The 21,300-nt window shown below is 42.1% G+C and overlaps 1 protein-coding gene across 32 annotated transcripts in view; it reads left to right on the forward strand.

Annotated features, from left to right (window-relative positions):
- The window catches only part of DTNA (dystrobrevin alpha), a 356,122-nt gene that overhangs the window by 239,590 nt on the left and 95,232 nt on the right, over positions 1–21,300 (forward strand). For all 32 annotated transcript variants that reach the window (XM_045065499.1, XM_045065500.1, XM_004752311.3 and 29 more), the window contains one exon: positions 3,694–3,774. In XM_045065499.1, coding sequence (XP_044921434.1) covers positions 3,694–3,774 — 81 coding nt within the window. The remainder of the gene's footprint in view (positions 1–3,693; positions 3,775–21,300) is intronic.

Below are 21,300 nucleotides of genomic sequence, written 5' to 3' on the forward strand. Positions count from 1 at the left end.
CTAAGCATCATCTCTGTGCCCCTCTGACTACCTGCAGGAGAGTCACACCTTTGCTGAATTGCCCCTAGGGCCTCTATGAGAAGGAGATGCCGAGGAGCCATGGTTTCTGTCCTTGGAGGATACGGTCTTGCTGGAACTAAGACATTTAATTGTGTGGGACAGAAGCCCTTTCACACCTGGGGCTTATCGTTATCCTTCCAGAATTTACACAAATAATCTGTGTCCCTAATGTCTTCTTTTAAAGACTTATTTTCAGCTAGTGATTGTTGACCCAAGCTCAGCATCAATAAAAATACATATTCCTCCAGGGGAAAAGGCAGACTGAGCGTTCAGGCATTTCAGATAGTCTCTCGTCTCTGGTTATTCAATACCCCAGAGAGTTCCTGTTCCACAGGAGCCTCTCAGGTTTACAGAGGACACGAAACTGGGAAGTCCCTCAGAGATGCAAGTGGCAAAATAAAAAATTTTAGAATGGTTACAAGCATGAGCTAAAAATTAAAAGAAACTAACCAGATAAATACAAAGTCCTATCTTTAGCCTCCAAATAAGCATTTAAATAGAAAACAGAAAAGATCTGATAAGATGTAAGTACATATGATTTTTTAAACCCACTTTTTAATGAAAAGAGACAGAAGAATGAGCCATTTAATTTTTTTTAGTTGTATTAGTAAGTGTCTTATCAAAAGTGGCAATGATTGCTTTCTATATGTTCTGCACAGACAAAGCAATAACTGTGGCATTTGGGTTAATTTTGTATATCTCATTTCAAGGATCTACGAGCCACCCATAGAGCCAGAAGACTAGAATGGATAAAGGTCTCAAAGCCATGCCTGATGATAATGAGAATACTAATAGCAACGGGCATGTATTGAAGCCCTATTGTGTGCCTCCATCTGTGGTAGACAATGGCCTGGAAATGGCTGTGGAATTGAACCTGTCCAATCTAAAAGGTCAAGAAGTTATGATCCCAGCTAAACTTTAAACTCCATGATGAGAGGGGTGTATTTACATAATCTTCAGATGGTAATGAAGATGCTAGTCATGGTCGTGATAGCTGCTTCCCAATGTGTGAGAAATAAATTATCAAGTGACAGGGAGGAAAAATGATGTGTCTCCAGAGAGGAAATTAGATCAAATAAATTGAACTTATCAGGACACAAATTAAAGCTCAAATATAAAAAAGAAATCTCTATCACTTAGCGCTATCAGTATCACTTATTGTTACTCAGAAGTGGTATAAAAAACCTTTTAAGGAGTCCCACCTGCTATTAAGTGCTCACTAGGTGCAAGCATCAGACCTTACCAGCTTGTAAAGCTGATACTGTAATCACCATATTCATGGAAAAATCAGATAGCGAGTAAAAACTTGTCAAAGGTTGGGGCGCCTGGGTGGCTCAGTAGGTTACAGACTCTGCCTTCGGCTCAGGTCATGATCCCAGGGTTCTGAGATCAAACACCACATCGGCTCTCTGCTCAGCGGGGAGCCTGCTTCCTCCTCTCTCTCTGCCTGCTTCTCTGCCTACTTGTGATTTCTGTCTGTCAAATAAATGAATAAAATTAAAAAAAAAAAAAAGAATTTAAAAAGCTTGTCAAAGGTTACACAACTAGGAAATGAAAGATTAAGGCTTACTGACTTTAAAGCTCATTTATTTTTACTAAGTTATAACCATCCCTATCATTGAAAATAATCCATATGGCCATTGTCCACATGTCCATCTCTTAAGGGCATGGTTAGGAGAATTCCTGCACTGGAGGAGGATGGGCCCTACCTAGCTCTTTGATCCTTCAGGCACCCAGTGTCAATGAGCCTGTTTGTCAAGTAACACATTCTCACAAGAATGAATGTTTAATGATCTGCTTAATAAAACTGGGAAGTAATAGGAATATTGATATCATTTTTAAACGAATCTAAAGAGATCAGTTAGATTCAAGGGAATGCTAAATGCTCTCAATGCAGGACATTTGCTAATTCCCCCTGAATTTCATTAGGAAAGCACTTAATTGGCCTCCTAATATAATTATTTCTAGGCCAGTTCATTTACTTGCTACCCTAACTATTCTATTTTGAATCATTTATGTAGCACTTTTACTGGTAAAGTTCAACACATGTCAAATATAGCTCTGTGCCTTTATATCCTTTACGAACCATAAACATGGGCTTAAAGAAAGCCAAATATTTGGAAGCAGAGAAGAACAGACATTTGTTGAAAGTCTGCTATGTTCTAGACACAGTCTAGAGATCAGCTCATTCGGAAAAGGGTAGGAAGATCGCCAGGAACTCTGGTGTGGATGTAGGAAGCAGCCCGTCCACAGGGTGCTGTGAGGACACCAGCCCCCAGCCTGGCAGAGGTTCTGGGTGGAGAGTCGTAGGAAATATTACTGGGTTGGTGGCATAGGAAGTATACACAGAGGGGCTTGGATTCGCAGCAGAACATTCAGACTTGGTGAGCAGCAGAAGCCATGCTGGGTTCTTGAGTAGAAGTATAGAATGAGCAATTTTTTTCAAGAATATGGGGAACGTGTTCCTCTCTTTAGAGAGAGGAGTGGGAAGCCATAGTATAAGAAAGAGTAGTGGTTGTTCTTAGAAAGGAGTCTCCTCTGAGAGTGACAGGAAAGTTTGCAGGATACACACTTGCAATACTGATGAGTACTCGGCGCCAGCTCTGTGCCAAGCCCTGGTCTCCGTGCTTAGGCGTAGTCACACATTTGCCTCCTAATTCTGTGAAGTAAGAAGCGGTGGTATCATCATCCCCAACTTCCAGATGAGAAAACTGAGGGTTCTAAGAGCAGCTGATGTGGACACCAGGGTTGCTCAGTCAGTTAAGCATCTGCCTCAGGTCATGATCTTGGGATTCCGGGATCGAGCACCCACCTCCCACCACCCTCCCGAGACTGCGCTCAGCCCAGACTCTGCTTCTTCCTCTTCCTATGCCTCTCCCCCCACTTGTGCTCTCTCCCCCCTCTTTCTCTCTCCCTCAGATAAATAAATAATCCTATAAATGCAAATAAATAAATAAAAGCAGTGGACCTAAGATCACATAGAAAAGATACCCCACATTCAGCGAGTGCTCCCCTGGCAGCCAGATTTTTTTTTTTCTTAAGATTTTATTTATTCATTTGACACAGAGGAGAGAAATCACAAGTAGGCAGAGAGGCAGGTAGAGAGAGAGGGGGAAGCAGGCTCCCTGCTGAGCAGAGAGCCCGATGCAGGGCTCGATCCCACGACCCTAAGATCATGACCATCCCACGACCCTGAGATCATGACCCTAGCGGAAGGCAGAGGCTTAACCATCTGAGCCACCCAGGCGCCCCTCGTAGCCAGATTCTGTGACCCATCACAGTGCGTTTAAAATGGTTGTTTGACGACACTGCTATCGTCTTGCTGTTTAAAGTCACAGCTTGAGCAGATTGTTCTCGGAAGTGGCAGACACCACAGGGCTGAGGCCGTGTTTTTCTGCCCACGAACACGGTGGACAACCAGCGTGCTGGCTCCGTGCGCTCTCCTCCTCCAGAACCTGAGGGATGTGAGGCAGACCTTTTCTAGTCTGAAAGTTATATTTGTAGTCTAATAAAGATAAAAATCAAGTTAAGTGAATGGGCTATACTATCTATGGCCGTTTTCTTTATAAATATTATAAATCGCTTTCCACACACATGGCAGACCATATGTGTACGTTTCTCCCCCCCCACCAGGGGCTCAAGATCTGGATCGCATCCGACTCTCCACCTACAGAACAGCATGCAAGCTTCGGTTTGTTCAGAAGAAATGCAACTGTGAGTATGCCAGTTGTTTGGACTAATTACCCTCCTGAATCTTATAGTTTATGTTTGTTACTTTGTTTATTAAAACTGGTGTCTTGTAAGTGTTGATAAAAATATGTTTACACAACAGTAGAGTATCAGGATGCACAAATGGTTAGAGAGACTCTCCGTAAGTGATTCTGAAGGTTTCATTGCTCTTAACTGCTCAAGTGATGATCCTTTGGATGTGTGCAAAATCCTGTCCTTGGGATGGTTTAAATCTGGATGGATATTGTTCTTCTCTTCTCTAGCTTTGGTATTGTCCATGCAGTGCCATCAGAGTAGTTTCCACGAACGTTAGAAAACACCAGATATTAAGGTTTTTTTTTTATACATGTGTTTGCCTTACAAGTATAAGAAAATATTGATAAGCCCCTCGAAAGCACAGAAGTTTCTTTCTGAGGCTACAAAATTACCCTTTGTATCAGAGTTTTAACTACATTGGCCTGCATCGGACCAAAGCAAGAAAAGAGGCAATAATACTCGAAGAAACAAAGAGACTTGCTTCGACATGTTCCCAAATTTTAAAATGTCGGCAGCCACTAGATCACTAATCCCAGTGAACCGTTAGCATCGTCTGCTGCTTCACTGCTCTCATCATTCTCTGGAGAAAAAAATTGCCTCATAGTTCGTGTCTATGAACTTACTCTTTTCTTTTTGAAAACTGACTGCTGTAAAAATGAATAAGTATTCTCATTTTCTAATTAGTATTGGATGGATTAGAAAAATGAGAACCAGAATGTTCTCCTGAGGACGAACACATAGTTTTTGCATGAGTGGCAGAGGGCTTAGACGTGGTCAGTATGGAAACCAGGCATGTCCACACCTCTACCTCCCAGAGTCTCCAGCAGACGTTCCCTGGGACCCTGCCCCACGCTCCCCAAATTCTGACTCGGGGGGGGGACGGGCAGGCAGCTAGTCTTCACTTGCTCATATAGAGCTTCTTCCCCAGCTTCCCCAAATCCCGACTGGGGGGATGGGCAAGCAGCTAGTCTTCACTTGCTCTTATAGAGCTTCTTCCTCAGCTTCAGTGGCTGGAAATGGGGCTGAAGTTTGGGGCAGGAGAAGAGGGTAAACACAGGTTGGCCAGATAATCAAAGACATGTTTGACTCCTTATAGAAAACTAAATCCAACCAAAAAAAAAAAAAGTTGGGGAGACTATGAGAAGAGCACTACAGATGCGGGAAGGAATCTGTGAATGTACTTGCAGCCCTGGGCACTGAGGAGTCTATAAAAGGACTTTCGAGCACTGGTATTAAAGGACAAGGAAGAGGCTCCCACCAAAGAAAGGCTTTTCTACCCTCCTCAACCCTACCACCTATATTTAAACAAAAGGAAAGGTCTCCATGTCTTCAGCGATGAAAAAGTGACAGGATCCTCCTGTGTCTTTGCTCATCACAACTCAGTGGCCCTGAGAATGAGGGGGAAGAGAAAGAGCAGGGACGGGGGTTCTCATCCCATAGAGCTTTGCCAAGCAGAGCTTCCTCCTCCGGGCCTTTCAGCAGAGAGAGGGAATTGTTTAAAAAAAAAAAAATGTTACAAAACAGTCGGGATGATCCAAAAAGTAAATAAACAATAAAGAAAGGGAAGCCTGGGAGGGAAGGGGAGAGCATTTCAAAGGCCCTATCTCCAGCAACCCTGGGCCACCTCGCATTCCTCCTGCTCCCAGGGAATGGCCCCTTCTCATTCTTGGGGGTCTCCTTTTCCTCTTCCTGTTCTTCTCTGCTCTTGATCCTTATCCTACATCCAGAATCATGTGGTGGTCACCCTGACTAGGCAAGGAGTCACGCTGACCTCCTTGGAAAACCGTGCCAGTCTATCCCTGGGGAAACTAGAACTTTCATACCCATCTAGTTGTCCCTCAGTGCATCCATTCACTCACCTTTTAAATTAGAAAGCTTATAACGAGCTCCTACTGTGTGTTCGGCACTGTGCTTAGGTGCCTGGGGTAGAGCGAGGTGAATAAGATACGATCTCTGCCTTAAAATTGCACAAAGTCTAACTGGGTTAGCCTGGATGGAATTTGAAACAGGCTCCTAACGCAGTATGAAAGTGTAATGGTAGGAATGGGGGCATGGTGTTGTGGGAGAACAAAGAGGCTGGGCCCTATGTGGGCATGAGGGCCAGTAAGAGGGGTTTCCTAGAGAAGGAGGCATCTAGCATGATTCTTAGAGAATTAGTGGACATTACACAGAGAAGTGTTACACCCGACAAACTTCATCTATTTGAGGATGAGGAAAATCCCTTCTTAGCCTGTTGGCTAAGATCAAGTGTAGGAAAATATTACATTCTCTACAAACTATACAAAAGTAAAGCTTAAGGAAGAGAAACAAGCGGGTGCCTGGGTGGCTCAGTGGGTTAAAGACTCTGCCTTCGGCTTGGGTCATGATCCTGGGGTCCTGGGATCGAGCCCCGTGTCGGGCTCTCTGCTCAGCAGGGAGCCTGCTTCCTCCTCTCTCTCTGCCTGCCTCTCTGCCTACTTGTGATCTCTGTCTGTCAAATACATTTTTTAAAAAATCTTAAAAAAAAAAAGGAAGACTAACAAGCAGGTTTTCAATGCTTTGCTAAAATAAAGTTGCTTTTTAAAATTGTTTCTACCTTGAGCAAAAGTGTTAAATGCAAGTATGATATGTGTTTGCTGAGTTTTCCTCCCTGACAACAAATCTAACAGTTGTGATGTCAGGGAGCTTGCAAAATGCTAACACAGCTGAGACTGTTTTATCTTAAAGGCAGAGCCTACTTTTTCAGATAACTAGGACACTGATGTTTATGGGACATAATATTAGTCAATGTTGAACGTACACCCCTGTATTAGGGGAAGGTCATTTTTGTCTGCAGTGAAACTTACACCATAAATATGGTACCTTATACTGGAGTTTTACTCTACAATAAGAGAAATTTTTTTAAAAATCCAGGCAGTGTATTTGTAAGTGCATTGCTTTATTGAAATTCTTACATAGCGTTTACTTCATAGAAATCGATGGACCTTAAGAGAACAGGTTATTTTTAGGTCCAGACCTTATTTACAGGTAAGATTGATGTTGGGTATTAACAAAACTAAGCTTAAAAACTATATAGTAGAGGGGAGAAAACATTAAAAACTAGCACTTGTCAAGTCATCACCTAGAAAGAAAAAATATTATCTGGATATAGCATGGAGTATATAGACTTTTAAGAGATTTGTTTTTTTATCTGAGTTCAGACATCAGAAGGGTTAGTTAATTCCCCGTATTTCTGTCCCCACAGCCCTTGCCTACTGTCTTTATGGTTTCCTGTACAGAGTACTGATTCCTATCACTGGCATTCATGTTCCTTCCCTCTAATGCAATTCCCAGTGGATGCTGAGAGTAACTGCTTCTGAGGGTCGAAAACACTCCACAGAAGAGGCCAGAAAACTGTGGCCTGTGCACTGAATGCAGCTCAGCACTTACTTTTGTATAGACTGTAAAATAGGAGTTTTTACAGATGACTATTTGCAACGATTTTAAAATAGGGAACATTACTTACAGTCCCAGTTAAGCAAAATGCTGTCCTTCCCCCGCAAATTCTAATCTTCTCATTGGTAAACAGGTATTGAAAAAAAATTCCTTCCATTATTATATTTTAATTTCATCAGAAAAGTGTATAAATTTGTTTTCTCTCTCATTATATATATGCCAGAGTAATATCTACATAATATTACTATGTAATCTGGTAGTGCCCCACTCTCCAAACACGAAAAAGACATTCACCAACCTCTGTTATAAAAGAAAAACTGTGAGACACCATCTTTTCTTTTTTTCAGACAAAAGACACTTGATTCCTTCAACTTTTCTCCATGGGATTCATTTGTCAAGTCAGCTTCTTCCCCTTACCGCTCATTTTTGTACTCTGGCCTAACCTCCCTCCCCGTGCCATGACTAGCACATTCCCTAATGGAACAAAAGGATGGATGACCCTAAAAATTAGGGGACACCAAGTTGTCAATTTTATTTTCTAGGAGGAATAGGACAGAGAGGGGATAATACACACAATATTCCTAACTCTGCTTTCTAATCGATAGCATTTTCTTTAGCTTCGAGGTTTCCTGAGAACTTTACACAAAAATAAGCTATACACCATCTATAAGAATGTGTGCAATGACAACATCTCAGCTTTGTTTTAAACAAATAACTATTTTCTGCCAGAACATTATCTCCTCGGTCAGCACTGACATGGTTAATGATCCAGATACCCTGTAATGTCAGCAGATCTTTTCCCAGAAATTACTTTGGAGTCAATGGAATGCAGCCTTAAGTTCATGAACAATAAAAGGGAACAAGAGAAATAAATCAGAAATCTCAAATCTCTCCTGTTTAATAAAGGGAGCAAAAGTAAGGAGGCACCTTCTTTTAGTTCTTCTGCTCACAGCCTGAATTTTCTGTCAGTCGTATCAACTAAAATTTAGTTAAAATTTTGCTTAAAAGGAAAAGAGGAGGAAAGGTATATATTTATATCTGAAATCTCAGTTTCTCAAACATTTCCCTCTAATAAAAGAAATATAAGTATTCCTCATCCACTTATAAAGTTAGAACACATGCTTTGACTTAATAACTCTAAACTTCATTCAGGATTTCTAGAAGAAAAGAAAATGCAGAACCTCTTCACCTAATGGCTTCTCTGTCACTGTGAAATTAACTCATGTGAATGTTAGATATGTGGTGGGTCCAGAAGGAATATTCTTTTATGAGTGAATGAATAGGATCCACTAGATTCATTTTTCACCAGCCAAGTGATTAGTATTATACCTTCAGGAATAGCCTTTAAATATGTGGGGGGGGGGGGTTTTGTTTGTTTTTTGTTTTTTCTTTTTTCTTTTTGAAATTTTATTTCTTTATCTTGAGAGAAAGAGAGAATGAACATGAGCAGGGAGGAGGGGTAGAGAGAGGGAGAAGCAGACTCCCCACTGAGCAGGGAGCCCAACTCGGGGTTTGATCCCAAGACCCCAGGATCATGACCTGAGCAGAAGACAGATGCTTAACTGAGTGAGCCATCCAGGCACTCCAGGTATGCTTTTTCTGAAATAAATACTAATATCCCATTCAATTTTATTCAAGTTGATTACCAGCATATTCCTCTTCTTTGCCATATTTCTAAGTATGTGGATTTTGGGCTGCCTGTATCCATTTCTATCATTACATAACACACTTAGCCACTTAAAACAAGACACATTTACTCTCTTGTAGTTTCTGTAGGTCAGAAGCCAAACACAGCATGACTGGATTCTCAGCCTAGGGTCTCCCAGTGTCTGTGGTTCTCATCTGGGGTTCACGGTTCTCTTCTGAGTGAACTGGCTATTGGCAGAACTCATTTCCTTATGGTTGAAGGGTTAAGGTCTCCATTCCTTACTGACAATCAGCTGGCGACTACTCCTAGTTCCTACAAGCTACCTGCATTCCTTGCCACATGGCCCTCTAGATGTTTGCTTCTCCTTCCGTACCAGGCACACTGGGTCTCTCTGACTTCCTCCTCCTCTGTGATCAGCCAGAGAAAACTTTTAAAAGAGTTATGCAGGGGCACCTGGGTGGCTCAGTCAGTTAAGCATCTGCCTTAAGCTAAAGTCATGATCCCAGAGTCCTGGGATCAAGTCACTGGATAAAGCCCCGAGTCGGGCTCCCTGCTCAGCCGGGAGTCTGCTTCTCCCTCTGCCGCTCACCTCACTTGTGTGCTTGCTCTCTCCCTCTCTTTCTCAAATAAAGTCTTTAAAAAAAAAAAAAAAATGAAAGGACTTATGTGAGGTCAGGTTCACAGAAAATTTCCTTATCTTAAGGTCAACTGACTTGATACCTTAATTACATCTGTAAAATCCCTTTACTGAAGGACCTAAATTAAAACACTAAAGTGTTTGATTCAGCAGTGGAGAAGGTATATCAACACTGAAGACCAGAAATCTTGAGGGTTGGGCAGGTGTGAAGGGCATCTTAGAACTCTGCCTACCACATTGCTCAGCATCATTGACTTTTCTGTTTTCCAGGTAATGACATAGAGAGCGTTGGGTGAAAAAATGAAGTTTAAAGGAAATACTCAGGTGACAGAAACAGATCCCCCCAAAAGAGATGTGTCTGAAGGAGAGAGATAGGACTCTTTCCTGTCAAGGAGTCAAAAGGAAGAGCAGGAATGTTCAGTTAGGGAAATAAGTGGCAGATGGCAAAGGCTTGGAGCATAATTATCTGTGCTCCAAGTGATTTTGATACATATTTTCACTCCTGATGTTGGATCATTCTAGACACTTGTTTAGAATAAAGAGAAAGGCATTGCGCTAGAATCCAACATTCCTTAAAAACTCCCTGTGGGGAAGTTGGTGGTAGCAGCAGAACATAAACCCATTTAAGATGCCTTATAATGTGGCAGCAGAAAACCTCCTCCTGGACCAGCAGAAAACTCTGTCTGGACCTGTGGCAAAACTGCTTCCCCTTCATCAGAGCGAACTTCTGGTAGAACAAATCTATAGTGTTAAGGTTCTGGTGCTTGTGATACAGGCTTAATTAGAGCTGCTTCTTCCCTTTCATTGCTTCTATTTTTAAGATCTTAAAGATTCAGAGCTTTGTTTTCTTGTGAGAGCTTTTATTTTTAGAGACGGCTAGGAGCTCCGTCTTCCCAGTCTTCAGCCACTGCGCAACCTATGAACTGAACCAGTGCCTGTAGTCGTTTCTGGGTGTCTGGAGGGAACAGCCATCAGCTTCCTTCCCTTCCTCCTGCTTCTGCATTAGGGCACGGAGCTGGGACCACTGAAGACTTTTACACTCACAGTTTAGGAAAGAACCTCGTGTTTAAAAGCCCCCGCCCACTAGTTAAGAGTGACAAGTACAGAGGCACCCTTTCAAGCTTCCCTGCGCCATCTAGCAAGTAAGATTCAGTGGCCTTCCCTTAGTGGTCTGCCAAGCTGTATTCCTGGGAACCTGCTGGACAGAGCTGCTGAGCTGAGCAGTGAAGGGACACCCAGAGGGTGCTGTCCTACAGCCTGGCTCCTGGGGTCATGGGGCTCTGGCAAACACTAAGAGGAAATGGAAGACAGTCAGGAGGAAGGGGAAGGGAAGATGGCCACTCCCACAGAACCACCCCTGTGACCCATGAGGACTAAATCAAGGAGACTTTCTTGACATTTTGTTCACGTTACCAGCAGCCACTCGTTTATTTTTTTATTCAATGAATATGGACCAAGGTTTGCTGCATGCCAAGAATTACTCCAGACCATGCGGGGACGGCAGGGAAGTGATAATATTACATAGTGTTCAAATTTAGTATTAGAATAACCTCAAGTTTACAATCTAGTTGTATGTTCTATTTACTATAAAGCTTCTGGTTTTGTGACTATCAAATAGTAGAAAACACTCTAAAACTTTGCTATATCAGCTTATATCTAGCCTGTCAAGTCCCCTGAGCAAACTGCCACTTTCTGAAGAAAAAAAAAAGTACTTATAAGTATGGCAGTTAAAGACATCAATGTATCTGTAGCTATTGAAACAAATTATTTAGCTGTTTTTAATCATTCGTGATGTTCGGCTAGGACTTCTGTTTTACCTCCTTTTTTTATCAGGAATTGTAAAATTCTGTTCATTCTAGATGAGGAGAACATAGCACAAGAGATCTTAAATGGCTTCTCCTGAATAAACACCAGATCAAATCACATAATTGAGAGCTCAACTTCTAACCTCTAAATATTAGCCAAATGCTATGGTAAAAAGAGAGCCTGTCCGGCGATGTCTGTCAAACACATGGACCACGAGCCTGCTACAAAGCTAATAATGCGTCAGCCTTGAGAAACTTAGTTTCTCAAAGATAATAAACTCTAATGTAAGATCAAGTATACATTTTAATTTCCAAATTCAACATTGCTGATATAGGACTGTGATACTATTATATTGTGGAGAAGGATATGTCGAGGAAGAGTTAATTTGACCACACAGAATTACAATCTGTTTTGAACATGGTCATAATCATCGTTTTCTCCTCATTTGTTACTCTGAATGGGCTCAACCAGTGATAGATGGGGACTTGGTTAGAATCCGTGCTTGAGCCCATGTTTCCCAGGAAGCAGACTCCACACAAGGCTTCTGTGGAACTCCCTTGTTTGCCATTCCAGAGCGGAAGTGGAACAAGGGAGGAAAGCCAACAGACAGTGCAGGAACTTCTAAGGAACCTCCCAAAAGGCTCCAGAACTTTCCACCCAGGGGCCACAAGGAGGAAGTCCTAATCTAGCTGCTCCTCCCTCCCTACCACCCCCGTATGTCTGGGTTGCATTTGTGTAGGTGTGAGGTGGGTCCCTGGCCTTAGTGCTGGGGCATCAGAGGTTTGGAGCAAGAGTCTGAGGCAAGTGCTCTCTGCTGGCAGCTGTGTGGAACAGATCAGTGGAAGTCTACTCCTTGCCGGTCATTCCCTCAGGGGCTGGAGCAAGGGGCGGAGCCAAGATTTTGAAAAGGTACCAAACAGGGGTCTGAAACATTGCCTCCTGTGCACCTTGGCTTTCTGTGTTAGACATTTCCTCATTGGTGTTTTCTACTGCCTTTTAATTTTTTTTTCTTACAGAAGATACACTTCTCATATTCTTAACCTCACTTAAGATACTGCAGATAATCTGCCAATTAGCTCTCTAGAGACTGCTGCACCCAAACACTAACCTATCTCCCAAACAATTTTCCTACGTACTAGGAAACTGAGTCATAACTATTTTCTGAATGGGTGAATGAAATGCATTTTCATGTCTATCCCATTTTTTTTACTCTTATTGCAGAAAGACAATTAATTATACATAAATGGTACAGAGTGAGTGCAGGAAAAAGGGACACTTCCCCACGACTGCTGCTTATCTGTTCTTCAGGGACCCCATGTACTTTGTCCATAGGTGTTTATCGGGGCCAGATTGGCACGTGGTGCAGCGTCCCTGAAAGCAACAGCTGTAAAGGAAAAGTGGAAAGCAGTTTCTCAACAGTTACCAGCCGCATGGTTGCTCTTTTTCTTGAAATGCTGCCTCTGGCATCTAGGGTTCTGGCCATCTGCTCAAGTCATAGTGTTTAAGGAATAATGAAAGTACTGCGGGAAGCCATGCTCCGTGAGTCTCACTGAGCTCTCCGAATCTTCTAGAGATCATATGTCATGACTGGCAAACAGTAGGCCCTCTACCCTACTCCATTCACCAGGCACTGGTGAGCACCCAGTTTGAATAAGGCATATGCAAGTAGCTATGAGAAGTACAGAGATGAACAGGACATAGTACACATCTTCAAGTTAGTTATAATTTCATGCTGTGGTTCTTTCTCTCATGAATCTTTGAGAGAATCTTGATGAAAGTCACAGATCCTTTCCCTCCAAACACACATGATTGCAACCATAAAATTTAGTTCATCATTTCAGAGACCCTCCTCTCCTCTGAAGTTCAGTCAAGAGCTTATAAAAAACAAGTGGAGGGAACAATTCGACCCTTAGTAACTCTGAGAAATGCAGAGTGTCGTAAATGATCTCATACATGAAGTCTGGGAGCAACAAACGGGAGAGCATAATTCCACTTGAAGGTATCAGAGCTTCCTCTGGGCATACATGAGGGTAATACCCTTGAAAGACAGTTAACTGAAGAGTGTATTTGCTAAAGAGTAAAATAAATCGTGAAAGAAAGCCAAATGTGTATTGTGGAATAAGAAGCCCAATGTGGCTGGGGCATAAGATTCTTGGAAAAAGCTGGAGGTGAGTAGCAGATGAGGTCAGAGATTGGGGGACTGGACTGGTCCCTGGGTGGCTCCATAGGTTTCCGACTCTTGGTTTTGCCCTCGTCATGATCTCATGGGTTGTGAATTCCAGCACCGAGTCCACCCCCAGGTCCATTCTGCACTCAGCAGGGAGTCTGCTTGAAGATTCTCTCCCTCTTTCCCTCCCCCAACTCACTCGCATGATCTCTCTCTCTCTCTTTCTCTCAAATAAATAAATATTTAAAAACAAACAAACAAATAAATAAGGTAAGGAGACTAGAGTCCAAACATTGGTTTTCAAGCTTAGAAAATTGGGTTTTACTCAATAGGTGATGGAGAATGGTATGGGACTTACACCACTTCTTAGGACAGATGGAAGAGAGCAGGAACTAGAGATGAGTAAGAAAGGTTATTATAAAAATCTATGTAGAATAGGCTTGGCAGGTAGCATGGCCGACTAGTCTAAGGCACTGGATTAAGGCTGCAGTCTCTTTGGGGGTGTGGGTTCAAATCCCACCACTACCATCCATTGGGCACCTGGGTGGCTCAGTCAGTTAAGCATCTGCCTTTAGCTCGGGTCATGATCCCAGGGTGCTGGGATCCCTGCTCCACAGGGAGTCTGCTTCTCCCTCGACCCTCCGTCTTTTCTCTGTTTCTCATGAATAAATAAAATCTTAAAAAAAAAAAAATCTATGTAGAAGGCAGTAAAAGCCCAAATTAGAGCACTAGAATGTAGGGAATACTAAAGGCATATTGAAGAAACCTATACAAACTGTCTAGTGAAGGCTAAAATGACTACCCAGAAGGAAGGTAAGATACACGATCCTCTTGCTTCTGAAGCTATTAAATACATTCCAAGCAAAGTTAAACACTGGCAGTGAGAAATTAGTTATTGTTCAGATCTTTCTTTTCATTTACCTTCTCTTATTATTTTTATAATCATTGGTACAAAACCTTGGAAAATAATAGGCTTAATAAATGCTTGTTCAATTGAATTCAGCTCAATTTAATTTACGGTATGACAGCTATTGAGCCAACAATTACTATACCTCATTTTGAATAATGATGCCAGTCTACAAACACAATTTAAGGAAAACTGAATACTTTTTTCCTAATGGACAATAGATGTACTGTCAGGGCCTCTGAGGACTGGCCTGATATCCTACTTGATTTTATGCCAAAAATATGTTGTAGACCTTTTCCTGAAGCTCTCTTCCATCATGCATCTTACCCAGGAAATTAAAGTGAAACTAAAGTATCATCTTTGTAAGCTATGATGCTTCTCTCCAAGGATCCTTAGCACAGAGAGCGGTCTTGGTGATAAAGGTATATAATGTAGGTGCAAAGGAGTGTTGAATTCGGAAGCATAAAATAATTTGGTGAGTTATTTGGATGTTGTTTCGATTCATATATTGAAAGATATATCTCATGGCTCATGAATGGAAATCAAATACAAAAATTGTATTTTCTTAACATTTTCTTTCCCAACTCAGTTTTCGGTCCATGTGGCTAATCTCTTCAGTGTAATCACATCAAAATGCATTTCTTGACCCTAGCAAAGCATACCACTTAACTGAATTTCTCTTCCCTAAGAGCTTTTTAAACACTGTTTTGTCATGCTCAAAAGCCTGCATGAGGGCATAAAAATAAATTATTTATTTGAGAAGATCTTAACAACTAGACAATTTGCACATGGCTTTCTTGACCACAATCCTTGTTCCCAGGATTCTTGTGCTATCTTTTAAATAAATTCCAACAGCTCAAATGAGCATCAATTTCCTGTTCTCCTTTTCTCTCATCTCTTTAAGTCATGCTCCACAGCCGTGGTTCTCAAACATCCTTGCTTTTCAAAATCACCCAGGGAGCAGGGGACACCGGGGATCCCCTGACCAAACTCCGGAACTATGGAATCAGAGGCCACAGTTTGAGACCTGCTCATTGCTCCAAAGATCACTTTTGATTCTCACCACTGGACTGGTTGGCTGTAGACCAAGATGGAATTAACTCTCACGGTATTTTGAAAATGAAATTTAGTGTTAAACTTGATGGGAAGCAAATTCTCCATCTCTCTATTTGATTATTGAAAAATCAGAGAATTGTCAAATAATGGCCAATAAGGAAAGGTTACAAAGTTACAGACCCCGCTTTCTGGTACACCCAGTAAGCAAACTCTGCTAGCCCCAACAAGTTAGTAGAAGATGTGGTTGCCCCTTCTTCATTAGTTGCTCTCTGCTATCAGTCACTAGATCATCTTCTTCCTGGAGTATCCACCCCCACCATCCTGATCCTGCTGTAATTCAGGAACCAGCTTGAGCCCTACCACCTCCTCCTTTGAACCTTCCCAAAGTTTCCAGCCTGCAATAGCATCTCTGTATTTTCAGCTCCAGTAGTTTTGGGGTTTCTGGGGGGTTTTTTGCTTTGTTTTTTAATCTGCTTAAAGGATATGGGGTTTCGATGACATAGTGTCTCAGCTTGATCTTTAGCTAGGCCATCTGAACAGGTCTTTCCCCATGGGAATTACAACCTCTTTCCTGGCCAGGTTCTCATCTTTGGTCTAGTCCCCTCTAACATGAAGCACCATATATTGTAGAATCTTTAAAATTATTGGCTGGATTTCATTTCTTTTGAAAATATGCTTCCATTCCCAGTTCTGTACGTACACGGCAATTTTCTTCTGTAGGTTAATGCTTGTACATGCAATACGTGTAGGGTAAGTTAGTGACACGCTGAAATATTCTTTTCTTCTCATGAGCTGACATTCTCTGAATTTTGAGATAAGTGTTTGATCTGACCGTGAGCTAAACTCATTGCTGTGATACAGTCTCGCTGGATTTATAATGTCGTCACACCTGGTAAGAGGAAAACCAACCTGGGGCACCGGTGTGGCTCAGTGGGTTAAAGCCTCTGCCTTCGGCTCGGGTCATGATCTCGGGGTCCTGGGATCGAGCCCCGCATCGGGCTCTCTGCTCAGCAGGGAGCCTGCTTCCTCCTCTCTCTCTGCCTGCCTCTCTGACTACTTGTGATCTCTCTGTCTCTGTTAAGTAAATAAATAAAAATCTTTAAGAGAAAAAAAAAAAGAGGAAAACCAACCTGAAATTGTAGAAGAAAGCTTGTATGAAAGGGCAGAAATCTTTATCACTGACAGAGTAGAACAAAAAATTGGGAGATTATAGTCTTATCTGAATATGACAGTAAATGTTAATGCCTGTTTTCTCTCAAAAATAAGAACAATGCCTAAAATGCATATGGTGCTTTAGAGTTTACTAAGTGTTCTCCATGTGATTTTTGTTGTTCCCCAGAACACCTGTAAGATAAGAAAGTTGGATATTATTATTCCTGTTGTACAAATGAAGAAACACCTGAATCCATGTCTATGATCTCTGAGCCCATTTTTCTCTGGAAGAGAAGCTAGACTTATTGTATACTTGACGCCTTTGTTCACTAGATCCCACAGTCCTCTTCCACCTGTGAGTCTGTGTCTTCAGGGACCTGTCTTGTTCACGCTAATTCTAGAAGCCAGAAGAGGCCTGTGACATAATAAGGGCTGATAAGTACTTCTTCAGTGAATAAAATGAAGTTGTTAGCCTCTGGTATGGAAGGTTAAGAAAAGCAAGTTAGTGCGCTGGCACGGTAATGAGCTTAAAGAGGAACCTGGAGTTGTTCCTGAAACTCACAAGGAGGTAGGTTCTTCTCCCCCACCTCCTCACACGCTACGCACGCGGCAGTCTGACCCACAGGGGAAGCTCCCTGAAAGCATTCTTTTTTTTTTTTTTAAAGATTTTATTTATTTATTTGACAGAGAGAGAGGACAAGCAGGCAGAGAGGCAGGCAGAGAGAGAGGTGGAAGCAGGCTCCCTGCTGAGCCTGATGCGGGGCTTGATCCCAGGACTCTGAGATCATGACCTGAGCCGAAGGCAGTGGCTTAACCCACTGAGCCACCCAGGCGCCCCCTGAAAGCATTCTTACCTAAAGTCTACTTGATACTTAGAATAATGAGTGCAACTTTGCATTTGAGAGCTGGCATAGGAAAAAGACAATGCTTCTAGGTGTGCTCATCTTTTAGTGCGAAGGGCACCAGAACTTTATTGGAAAACTGAAAGAATGACTCTCCATTAATAACTTTCCTATAAGCCTGCAAACAAAGTTTAATAATCCACTGTGTGAAGGAACACAATTTGGTGCATCAGACCTGCAGTATAAAGGAATCAGAAATACCGCCTGCACGTGGTTCTCATGCTCTACCGAATTGCTCTACAATGGGCAATTCATGCTGGGAATTTTCCTGAAATCAGGGAACCTGGATCTAGGGAGGGAAGATCTGGACAAATTTTCTGGAGAAACAACCTAGCTCCTTTGTAGTGGGATCGGATGAGTAAGTCAGCATCAGAATTCTCCCTACTTTTACCTGTGTATATCAGAGACTGGAAAACTTGTCCTAAGCAAGCCGCGAACAACAGTCACCATCACTTTAAGCCTGGGTGGCCAGAGTAGATGGGGTTTGACAGGGTGTATGCATGAGTGTGCACACAGATCCACGCCCCATCTGCACGCTAAAGGATATTCCCAGTGGCATACCAACAGTTTATGTTCAATTCCCAACCTAATGCAAATTACTTTTCTCCCAGTCATGATCCCTAGGGAGTCTGCTTCTCCCTCTCTCTCTCCGTCCCTACTCACCCCACCCCTCATATGCTCTCCCTCACTCTCGCTTTTGCTCTCATTCTCGTGCACGCATGTGTGCACATGCTCTCTCAAATAAATGAAATTTTTTTTTTTTAGGTTTTAGTTATTTATTTGTCAGAGAGAGAGAAAGAACGCACAAGCAGGGAAAGCAGCAGGCAGAGGGAGAAAAAGACTCCCTACTGAGCAAGGAGCCCCACACGGGACTCAATCCCAAAACCCTGGGATGCTGACCGGAGCTGAAGGCAGATGCTTAACCAATTGAGCCACCCAGGTGTCCCAAATAAATGAAATCTTAATTTAAAAAAAAGAAGAAGAAGAAAATAGCAACCTCTCTTGTTGCCAAGGGCAGAGAACCACTGAGTTCCAGCCTGTTTGTCATTCTTAAACTACCTAGGAATGTTGTTAAAATGCAGATTCTGATTCTTCTGATCGGGTTGGGGGTTTGGGGGCCTGTGATTGTGCATTTCTAACAAAATGCCTTGTGGCTCTGAGTGCAGTGCAAGAGCAGCAGCCCCAGGGAGCTGTTCTATAACCTGTAGGGCTTTCCAGCCTGCGGCCACGGTGAAAAACCACCACTCCAAAATGACCGGAGTTAAAAAGTCACTATAATTGTTTACTGACCTTCCCCAGCTGCAAGCCCTCTGAAATCCTTCTAAAGTTTTATAAGATTGTCAGAATCACCTGGAGAGCTTTGTGGAAAGACTTTCCACTTCCTAAATTTTGGAATTGGTAAGTAGTAGAAAGTAGGCTTGGGAATTTTGAGATTTCCAAGTGCTTAGGCTTTTTTTTTTTTTTTTCTTTCTTTCTTGCTTAGGCTTTTTTTTCTTTCTTTCTTTCTTTCTTTTTTTCCTAAGTGCTTTAAAAAAAAAATTTTTTTTTTTTTCCTTAGATTCACTGACCTGGACCCAATCTCTATGACAATGTGGTCCAGGAAAGCCTGGTTCTGGACTAAATAATGACATAGACTAACTCCTGAGGTTGTCTCTTGCTATTCCTGTCCTTTCCCTGCCCTCTCTTCCATATTTACCCTATTTATATACTTCTCCTATTTCCGATCAAGTTTATGACCTCAGTTCATTCCTTTCGAGGTATAAATGAGTTTGGTATTTTTGCACTTTTCCCAGAGATATTTGAATTTAAGTCAGTGCTGTGACCTAAAGAGTTCATTTCCTATTAAAATAAGGTAACATCAGCAAACAGATAAGAAACATCACTTGAGAACAGCAAATTCTTCTCTACCCTCATGCAAATATACCACACCTCAGCCTCTGACTTAGCCCTTTCCTACCTGAGATTGCCTGGACTGAAGACAAACTATTAAAGCTGTGTCTATTTTCATTTATTCATGAATACAAGCTGTTAGGCATTATAATGTCCAAAATTTACACTAATACTATTTTTAAGATTCTGTGAAATACTAAATACCACTTTTAAAAATACATGTTTATATTTGATATGGCCAATGTTAGCCAAATAACTTTATTATAAAACTGTTGCTTTATCTAGTATATTAATATAAAATGTATGCAGTAATATAGATGAGGAAACCCCACTTCCTAGGCCTGTGCCTAATAGGTGCTTACGATTGACAGTTAAAGCTTGATGGATATTTAGTAAAGTGTGCACAGTGCCATCTAGTGGTGCACAGTCATCACTGCACAACGTAAATGTCTTCATTTTCTAAAACGACTTGATGGCTCAAGAGTAAACAACATGTTTATACAACTGTCAGACTTTCCAAACAGACTTCCTAATAGCTTCCTTATGACTCTCAACTTAGCACATTTCTTAGTGTTCCTATTTCATTAAGCAAAAAAAAAAAAAATACTCTTTCAAAAATAATGAATGGATGTTAAGTAATTATTTAATAACTTATTCACTAAGCGCCATGTGAAATGCTTTATATGGATTATCTCATTTGACCCCCTCAATAACCCTGCAGCGGAACAGCTGTTTTTTGTTGTTTTTCTGGAGCAACTCTTATTGTCCCCACTTTACAGATGTGGAAACTGAAGCTTAAGGATGTTAAGTGACTTGCCCAAGGTCAGTAGAAGTTGGTCGTACTGTCCAGGCACTTACACAGTTCTGCACTGTGATCTGCAGCTCCCATAGTGGTTACCAGTGAAAGTTTCCAAGAAGTCTCTGTGGAAGAGGGCCTTCCTCACACCCTCTACTGATCAACTGTGGCCAAATCAGTTTAAACTCCACCAACTCAGAATTCATGACAGACTGAATAGGATCCACTTTTATGGCTGGGATGTAGTTTAAGCTTCCTTTAGAGCGCCTATATCATACATGTGCAAAGTTGCCTGTGAATTGGGTTATTAAATTTGGGGGGACTGTGCTGAAGCTTACGTTGGGAGTCACAGGTCTTATAAATTAGTAAGAAGAAAGTATGGCTGTAAATCGAAGGTGTTTAATTATTTTAACACTAACAGTTGTCATTCATTGAGCACCTAAGTGCCAACTCTGTGGTTAGCACTTGTCTATACTTTTTCTTTCTCCTCACTACAACTCTTTCTGGTTGGGATGCCTCTCCTTATTTCTAAAAAGGAAATAATAACATGTATAGGCGAGAAGTAACTTGCCCACAGTTATCAGGGGAGCCAGGAGTGAAACCTCAATCTTTGTGATTACAAAATCTGCCTTCGCCACTCTTGGAAGATAAGTATGTGTAATGTGCATGATCACGGCTTTTTGTGCACTGCCACACCTCTGCAAAAATGCCAGCAGCCCGGGGTGGGCGTGGGGGGTGGGCAGGTCGCTCAGTCATTCATTCGACTCTTGGAATTGGCTTGGGTCATAATCTCAGGGTCAGGGAATCCAGCCCTGGGTTGGGCCCCATGCTCAGTGGGGAGTCTGCTAGAGAGTCTCTCCATCCCTCTCCCTCTGCCTCTCCTCTTCCCTTCTAAAATAAATAAATGAATCTTTTAAGAAATAATACCACCATCTTTACAGGATGCCTGGGTGACTCAGTCAGTTAAGTGGCTGCCTTCGGTTCAGGTCATGATCCCGGTGTCCTGGGATCGAATCCCACATCGGGCTCCTTTCTCAGCAGGGAGCCTGCTTCACCCTCTGCCTCTACCTCTGTCTGCCTGTGCACTCTCTCTCTCTCTG

The sequence above is a fragment of the Mustela putorius genome, unplaced genomic scaffold (assembly GCF_011764305.1).
Source record: "Mustela putorius furo isolate JIRA1106 unplaced genomic scaffold, ASM1176430v1.1 tig00003858_pilon_pilon_pilon, whole genome shotgun sequence".
Lineage (NCBI taxonomy): Eukaryota > Metazoa > Chordata > Mammalia > Carnivora > Mustelidae > Mustela > Mustela putorius.